This window comes from Monoraphidium neglectum (genome assembly GCF_000611645.1).
Source record: "Monoraphidium neglectum strain SAG 48.87 unplaced genomic scaffold scaffold02615, whole genome shotgun sequence".
NCBI lineage: Eukaryota > Viridiplantae > Chlorophyta > Chlorophyceae > Sphaeropleales > Selenastraceae > Monoraphidium > Monoraphidium neglectum.
Genome location: NW_014011013.1, coordinates 1 through 8,603, shown reverse-complemented (window position 1 = coordinate 8,603; position 8,603 = coordinate 1). Strand labels below are relative to the sequence as shown.

At 67.8% G+C, this 8,603-nt stretch overlaps 2 protein-coding genes across 2 annotated transcripts; one reads left to right on the top strand and one right to left on the bottom strand.

Annotated features, from left to right (window-relative positions):
- Nucleotides 1-302: 302 nt before the first annotated feature.
- MNEG_11156 (hypothetical protein) lies at nt 303-1,800 on the top strand (the record flags this gene model as incomplete). Its single annotated transcript, XM_014040373.1, has 4 exons — nt 303-392; nt 767-961; nt 1,267-1,395; nt 1,642-1,800. 4 exons carry the CDS (start codon nt 303-305, stop codon nt 1,798-1,800), a joined length of 573 nt encoding a protein of 190 aa, XP_013895827.1.
- Nucleotides 1,801-4,629: 2,829 nt separating this feature from the next.
- On the bottom strand, nt 4,630-7,953 carry MNEG_11155 (carboxyl-terminal processing protease; the record flags this gene model as incomplete). Its single annotated transcript, XM_014040372.1, has 8 exons — nt 4,630-4,822; nt 5,126-5,173; nt 5,566-5,620; nt 5,949-6,032; nt 6,368-6,506; nt 6,874-6,965; nt 7,266-7,419; nt 7,744-7,953. 8 exons carry the CDS (start codon nt 7,951-7,953, stop codon nt 4,630-4,632), a joined length of 975 nt encoding a protein of 324 aa, XP_013895826.1.
- Between the last annotated feature and the right edge of the window lie 650 nt (nt 7,954-8,603).

Sequence of the window (8,603 nt, the reverse complement as noted above, 5' to 3'; positions counted from 1 at the left end):
GCTCTGCCGCATGCCGCGCGACGCGGGACCGGCTGCTGAGGTACCCCGACGGCACATGCCGATATATCAGGTATCCTGTCTCTGAAACTTACGACGACGACTTGCTGTTTGATCTGGATTCTGATGACATCAGCGCAGCCTGGGACAACAGCAGCGCATGGGACGCGTCCTCCTCCCCCGCCGCCCTGCGCGGCCGGCAGCAGCATGCCACAGAGCAGGGCGCGGCGCAGGAGGAGGGCGGCGCGGCTGCCGGCGGCAGCGGCGCCGGCGGCGGCAGCAGCACGGAGCCGGCGGGGCCGAGCATGAGCGACACTGTGGCGTATTTGGACTCCCTGTTTGGCTCATCATATGCTGAATCACAGCCCAAGATTGACATCGAGCACTGCTACAAGGTGGGGAGGCCCCCCCCTCTCCGCGCCCCTCGATGGGAGAGGGGATCATGTCGGTACACGTCTCAACAGCGCAGGCTGCACAGGTGGAAAGCTGCACATATGTGCGTCTGCCGTCGGACGCAGTGCCGTCAAGGGACCGCCGTGCCGGCCGGTCGCGTCGCGGTTGGCGCCGCACGCCGCTCACTGCTTCGTCCAGACCTCGCATGGAGCTGAGGGGGGCAACACCCTGCCGCACTGGGACGCCCTCCACCACGCAGCCAGCCGCTGGAGCCCCTTGTCGCCGCCCCCCCCCCCTCCCCTCCGCACCCAAATAGCCGCTGGAGCCCCTTATCACCCACCCAATGCGCGATCTGCTCCTCTGTCCCCGCCCCCAGATCCTCGACGGCTGCCCCTGGATCTTCCCGCGGCCAGTGTACGTCCTCACCCTGGGGGAGCTCAGGCCAGGGGACCCCCTCGCCTCCGCGGGCGGCGGCGGCGGCGCGGGCGGCGATGGGGAGGGCCTCGTTGGCAGCACCTACACGCTGCGCACCAAGGTCACGCAGGAGGGCGCGGCCGATGCGCTGGCACAGGTGCGTGTGTGCGTGTGTGGTTTGGGCGGGGTTGTCGGCTGGGTGGTGGAGAGCGAGGAGGCGTCGCGACGACGGCAGGGGGTGCTGGGCGCCGCCAAGCCAGGTCACTTATGGCAGGGGAAAATGCGTCTGTCAATGTGTAGGGGTTGAATTCCTTCACCGCCTGTGCGGCCTGGGTTTGTGCACACGGGTCGCAGCAGGTATGCAAAGATGCGTGCCTGCTGTAGTTTGTGCGACCCTGGTGGCGCCCTGATCGCCCCTCGTCGGTTCACTGCCTCTCGCACCCCACCACCTGGACCCGGCAGCTGCTGGGCCGGCCACACCTGGCGTCATCCCTGGACGTGGCCCAGATGCGTGACGGCGTGGTCACGTTTGAGGACAGCGACGCCGCCGCGCGGTTCGCGACGCGCCTTGAGGAGGAGGGCGAGACGCAGGTGCGGTGCATGCCTTGCGCCTGTAGCTCGTTGCTGCGTGCCTGTTCGCGCGTGCGCTCTTACCGCTGCCACGCCTTTGCTCGCTATGTCCTTGCTGCTCGCGACCGCCGACCGTCCGCAGCCCCGCACCCACCCAACCCACCTATTTCGTGCTGCGCATCCCATCTCATCCCTTGACTTCCCATTCCATTCCCTCCCAATCCCCCACCTCACGCCTGTCCGCTCCCCTGCCCCCTCCGCTTTCAGGTGACGGTTGCTGAGGTGGACTCCCACAAGCTCTTCCGCCTGGCCTCTGACTCATCGGCCCTGGTGGTGCTGGTCGAAGGCGGAGAGGGTGGCGAGCTGCCGGCGCCGTTCCAGCTCGCGGCCGCGCTCAAGAAGCAGCGCGCCTGGGACGACATGTGACGCAGGCGGCGGCAACGCGCCAGCCGGGTGTCGCGCGGCGCGCGGGCGCAAGGGGCGGGGGAGGAGGAACAGCATTGGCTCGGCGGGCCGCTGTAACAGCGCGGCCCGCCAAGGGCGAACTTGACCGGGTGCCGGGGTCCCGACGCCAGAGCGTGGGCGCCACTCTGCCTTTCGGCGGTGAAGTGTCTCTTGTGCCGCCCTTTACGGGCGGCCCCTGCCCCCGCGCGCTGGAGATGTTCACAAACTCCCCTCGTGGTCGCCCCTGTGCTTGCCAAACTGTTGGCCTGACGGCCGACTTGGCACAAAAAATCACTTTAGTTTGGCCTGATATCAGACGCATTGCTGCCGTGACGGGCTGTACTCCAAAGTGCTACACCACCACAGCGGCCGGGCCCGGCGGGCGGTCGCGCGCCGAGCCGCTAAGCGCGGCGGCTGCTCCGGCGGGTCGCACCCCCGGCTGCCCCGCTTGCTCCACAAGCCCCGAGTCCCACAGGGCGCCGCGTCGCCGTGCGAGCTGCAGCTGCGATGCTGCGTGCGCGCTGCAGCGCCTGGGGGCCCCATGCGCAGACCCTCTCTGTTGATTCGACCATTTGCGTGCGTGCGCCTGCCCTCGTGCCGTGCTTGCTGCTGCCTGATACGTCCATTCACCGCCTGGGCGGCTGCCGGCTGCTTGACCCTCCGCCCGTGCTCCTGCGCGGGCAGGCTGGGGCCAGCGCGGTGCGGCGCTGAACGTAGCGGCTGCCCCTTCCCTGCTGTATTCAGCAAGCCTGTTTGCTCCCCTTGATGCGGGACGCCCGGAGCCGTGCCTGCTAGTGTGCCTGCGCATTCATAGGCCCGTGTCCTCCTGAATCGCAGCCCGCTGCCGCCCGGCCCGCTGCCGGCGCGCACGGGGGTCTGCTCTTTGTGTGTCGACTCGCCGGGCCTGTGGCCCGGCTGTACGAGCCATGACTGTACACCACCACTTCGCGACCCTAGCGCGTGCGCAGGCGATAGCGCCACCCCCTTTGCGTGTGTTGTTGCGGCTGCTGCTGCTGCGGCTGCGGCTGCCGATGTCCTGTGGCACTTCTGATGTGCCTGCAGCCGCCAACTGCTTGCAAATGCTCCATGCTCCAAGCATTTGGCTGTCACGGCAGTGGCGCTTGCGCAGGCAGGCACTTGGAGCGCCCCCCTTTCCTTGTACCCTCGGGCGCCGCCTTGCTGCCCGCCTGCCGTGGCCATGGCGCAGCAGCGTGTGCGTCCCTCCCCACCATGTAAGCTGTGCCACGTCTCAGAGCCCAGCCATGCCCGCAGTGATGCCTGCAGCTGTCCTGATGAAAAGCCACCTGGGCTTGCAGCCGCCGCCCGCTCTGCCCACCCAAGACCCTGGAGAGGGCCGACACCTGAGGGCCCGACCTTGCTCCGCCCTGTGCAGCCTCACGCACGAGCAGGACATGGCGAGTGCGACGAGCACGCAGCAGCGCCGTTTGCGACTTCCCATCGCAGCTGACTCGCTCGACTCGTCACCAGCCTTAGGAGACGGCAGGGCCTGCAAGGCCGATGCAGCTACGATCAGTGCGTCAACTCTGGAAGGCAGGCCTCAAACGGTTACCAGAGGTTTCGCCTCTTGTACCCACAATAGCACTATCGCAAGGACCACGGCGAGGATAGAGTTGGTATACAGCTGGCTGTAGGTGGGCCGAAGGATGCCTGCTTGACGCGCACACGACGTCCGAGTCGGCGCTCGGCGGCGCGGCAGCCGGGGCACAAGATGGTACAAGGGCCGCCTCTGGGCAGCCCGGGGCGCGCGGAAAGGGGCGCAGGGCCCGGCGGGGGCGCGGGCAGGGTTGCTGAGGCATCGACTCACGGCCAGAGGGGAGGTGCGGGTGTGTTGTACAGGTGCGGTCCGCCGCGGGCACCCGCCGGGCCTTTCGGGGCGGTCAAAGTCGACGGGGTGGGCTGGGGTGAGCGGGTGCATCGCACCTCCCCAGGTCCCCACCGGATAAAGACCCGCCCCTCAAGATACTGGTGGGGACGGGGTGGGGCCGCGCGGCAAGCGCAGCAGTCGGGTTCGAGCGCCTGCATGCGCACACGCGCGCGCTGCATGGGGTTGTGTGGATCTCCGCCCTTTGAGGTGTTGTAGAAATCTTCGGCGCACCGACGCCCAACGTGCAAATCGAAATGGTGTGCGCACGGCTCAAATCGTGGGTTGGAGGCGCTCCCAGCATAGGAGCCGCCGCACGCTCGTCTCGTCTCGTCGCGTCTCGGATCAAACCGTGATGGGCAAGCACCGGGAACAGCTAGGGCAATGCTCTGCGGCGGATCGCACTGTTCTGGCTGCTGAATAAGATCCGTCGGGCCGGACGCTCCGCCTTGTGAGCTTTAGGGCCGCACGCAACGCAACGCACAGCAGTCCAGGGAAGTGTGCGCAACACAAGAATTGGTTTCCCGCGCCCATTCCGCCACCAATACAATGCCCTCGCGGGCCACGAGGCCCGCGGGCGTCGCTCCTTCCCGCCACAAATCAGGGATCCGAAACGCGATGATGTCAGCAGCAGCGTCTCCGGCCCGCGCGCGGGAGGCTGCTCGCGCGCGCGGCTGGATCCGCCCTTCGACAGAAGGGGAAAAGGGAGAGGCCCGAAGCCCCCTTGAATAAAGCCCCGCCGCTGGAGGCCGGGGCTACAATGCAAGGAACAAGGACCGACTTGCGGTTGCACCCATTGCAGGGTGGCACAGCTGACGACTCCACCCAAATTTGACCGTCTCGCCAGGCAGACAACGCCGGCCGCCACCAAACCACGGCGCGTCCCAAGGCGCGCGCCGGCCGCCGCGCCGCGCCGCCGCCGCAGCAGCTCAGCTCCCGTCCTCGGGCGGCGCGCCGGTCGACGCGAACAGCGGCCGCCACTGCGGCCCCGGCGCGAGCCCGGGCGGCGGCGCGGCGCCGCCGCGGTCGTTGGCGGCGCGGCTGGCGGCGTCGACGAACTGCAGCGCGGCGGCGGTGCAGCGGTCGGTGTCGCCCGGGGTGAAGACTCCATGGGGGTAGTCCCTGGTGGGAGAGAGTGTCAGTGAGCATGTGTGTGCGCGTGTGAGCGTGTGTGCATGCATGCGTGTGCGTGTGTGTATATGTGCGTGTGCGTGCATGTGTTGTGGGGGGCAAAGGCGGCACATGGAGGTTGGGGGGGGGGGGCAGCGCTGAGCATGCGCAGCGTCGAGAGATAGATGTCTGCACCTAGAACCGCGGTCCCCGGCCCCTGCTGATGCCCGCGCCACGGCTTTCGGCAGGCGGAACGCGGCTCGTCGCGCTTGCAGGTTCCACGCGTGCGGTCCGCATGCTCGCCCCTCCTCTCACCTGCAGGCGACGTCAGGTGGCAGGCCGCCCTGCAGGGAAATGTCGTACCTGCGGAAAAGACAAGGGCGCAGCAGGGCGGCAGGGGACGGTTGGGTGGCGCAGGCACAGACGATGGTGGTGCGATACAAGGCTAGTGGGATGAGCCCAGAATTCAGCAGATTTTTCAGTAGCAATTCTGCAAATGAACAGATTCAAGTCACCACCCATGTATTGAAGGGGCCAGCGGATGGAGGCGCTGGCGCACAGGAAGCGTGCGGGCACGCCTGGCGGAGCGCCCGCAGGGCACGCGGCAGCGCGCCAGCCAGCCCCTTGCGGCGGGCGCCACGGGGGTGTCGGGGCGGTGGACCGGCCCCACGGACGGCTGCATCCGTGGCAAGCGCAGACGCGAACTTTGGTTCAGGAGTTGATCCAAGTTTGAATGCGTTTTTGAACGCGCGCACCTGCTGGGCGTGAGGTATTTGCTGACCGTCAACTTGAGGCCGCCGCCGTCGTCCCCTGGTGTGGCAGAATATGAAGGGGCAGCCGAAAAAAGGGGGGACGGGAAGGTGGAGGGTTTGAGGAATGGGCGCTAAAAATGCAGCCGGGGCGACAAGGGGCCCCTGGATGGTGGGTGCGCCCGGCACGGCACGGCCTCGCCGGGCGGGGCTGCGGCGGGGGCGCGCGGTTGAGCCGGGCAGCCGCGCGTGCGGCGGACAACACCACTAGTGTGCCCAACAAACGCTTCTCCGAGCCCCCCACATCAGGTTGTGAATGCTATAGAAACAGTGAATGATCCGCCGCAGGGCCGTCAACGCACAAGCCCCGTCTGTCCGCAAGAACCCACCTATTGGGAAGAAGTACTGCACCAGGCCCTTGCCAAAGGTCCTCTCCCCGATCAGCACCGCGCGCCGGTTGTCGTGGAGGGCGCCTGCGCGGCAGCATCGGCGGGCGGCAGGCGGCGGGCATCAGCAGGCAGTTGGCGGCGGGGCGGCAGGTGGCGTGCGGGCGGGCGGCTCGTGCGTCTGAGCGTGCGGGGGGACACGCGGGTTCAAGGAGGCGGGCGCAACACCGGCGCGGGGTCCGGGCGGCGGGACGCATCACATCACACGATCATGCTGTTGCCGCCGCCGCGGCCGGGGCCCGCGGCTCCCAGGACGCACGGCCAGACAAGAGGAACAGCCGCCGGCAGTATAGAGGGGACGCCGTCGGCTGGCTGCTCGCTGCGCAGTGGAGCAAGCGGGCATGTGTGTGATGTCATCTCACCCGCGAAGACCTCGCTGGCGGACGCTGAGCTGGCGTTGACCAGGACGGCCGCAGGGCGCAGGGACAGGATCTCGCCGCGGGACGCTTCCGGAAATATCTCGGGGCTGAGGGCGCCGGCGCGCCAGACCGCGTCGATTACCTGCGGTCGGGGCGTTTGTTTGGGGGGGGGGCGAGGAGGGACGGGTTCAGCTGTGGAAAACGATGGCATGGATCGGATATGATGCAATACGGTTGCATGTGTGGCACGCGGTTGTATGCATGACCTGGGCTGGGTGGTTGGGTCGAGCGGGTCGGGCCGGGGTGAGCCGAGGTGCTAGTGGCGCTTAGACAGGGCCGGCCACAATGGAAGGGGGCGGGCAGCGCCACCACCCCCAACACCCCTCTCCGCAGGCGCCTCGATCTAAAGCTGAGCATATTTGAGGGGAATCCCATGGCATATGGGCCCAAGGGGCGCCCGCGGGCGCGCCGGCCCTGGGGGCTTCGCGGGGCCGGGGGAGAAATCGCACCTGGGGGGAGCCGCCGCGGACGGTCTCCGCTATGTCGGCCGGCGGCGGCAGGAACAGCGAGGCCATCGCCACGGCTTCCTCAAACACGCCGCCTGGGGGGGAGGGGGGCGGCGGCGGGGGCGTGCGGCGGGGACTTCAGAGGGAGGGCCGGGGACGGGGCAGGGGCGAGGGCCTCCGCTGACCCGAAGAAATGCAGTGACGCGCCCCGCTGAGAATCTTGGACCCTGCCCCCGAAACATGCTTTGGTTTGTAAACCCTGCTGCTCTGTGACTCCACGCGTGATGTGCCTGAGGTCCAACAACAACCTCCAAACATTGTTTGTTGCGCCCAACACGCCTTGATCCCTCAACCCTGCACCCCAGACCCTAAACCCCAAGCCCTGCACCACCCACCCGCGTTGTTCCGCAGGTCAAGGACAAACCCTGCCACGTCATCAGCCTCCCCCTGGGAGACGAGCTCGCGCAGCCGCCGCGTAGCTGCCGAGTCGAAGTAATGGAGGCGCACATATGACACGGCGCGGCCGTCTGGCAGCGGGAGGCGCGTGTCCTGTGATTTGATCAGGGTGTGGGTGGGTGGGTGGGGGTGGGGGCGAGCTTGTGTGGGGGCCTTCGCGTGCGCTTTGAGGGAGAGAAACTGTGCGCGTGATGGGAATGAGTATTGTGTGTGTGTGTGTATGCGCGTCGAAATGAGCGTACGTGTGTGTGTGGTGTTTGTCTGAGCGTGTGTGCGGGTGTGTGATAGAGAGAGAGGAGGTAAGGAGGGAGGGAGAGGGTGTGTATGATTCGAGTGCAGAAACACGGCTCGGCACATGTGGCTGGGCGCACGCGTGCATCACGACGCTGCGGCCCAGCCCCCACGTCGCCCGCGCACCACGATCGGCGGCTGCGGCAGCGGCCGCCGCTCGAGCGTGAGCGCGAGCGGCGGCGCCCCCGGGGACCGCGGCGCGAGGGTGAGGTCCACGAGGGAGCCGGCCGGACCGCGCAGCAGGGTGGCGGTCTCATCCGTGGTCAGCTGCTCCGCAGGGATGCCATCAATCTGCAGGATTTGTTTGTTTTGTTGTCGGGGAGCCGGGGGTCGCATCGGGTCGGCGTGCTGCAACCGATGATGTGGTGGGCTTAAACAGGCATCCTGCCCGCTGCGTCGGTCGCGCCGCCCCCTGATCACGGCCCAGATCTCCAGATCACCTCGGCCAGATCATTCCCCAGATCCAGATCACCCCGCGCGCCCCCGGCCGCACCTCGAGCACCCTGTCGCCCCGCACGACGCCGGCGGCCTCCGCCGGCGACTCAGACAGCGGCCCCTCCACCAGCCGGCCCCCGGCCGGGGAGAGCGCCCCGAAATGGATGCCCACGCCTGGAAGCAGCGGCGGCGGCGGCGCCGTCAGGTGTGGCGGCGGCGGCAGGTGCCTGCGCCGGCGAGGCGGGGCTGCCGAGTGCAGAATGCTGCGCGCTGTCCCACCTCTTTCACATGTAACCAACGATCACGATTCCTGTGATGCAAAACTGTAGGAGGAGGTGCATGGATTCAGGGTGGCCTGGGATGCAGGCGCTCACCAACATATTGGGCCGCCAGGTAGGAGCGCTCGAGGGAGGGCAGGGGCCGCCTTAGCGCGCGGCGGAAGTCGTCGGGCGGCAGGAACGAGCTGTACCTGGGGTGGCCAAAGGGGGCAGGGATGCAGGGTGTGTGTGGTGTGTGTAAGATTTTGTGTGTGCGTGCCTGTGTGTGTGTTT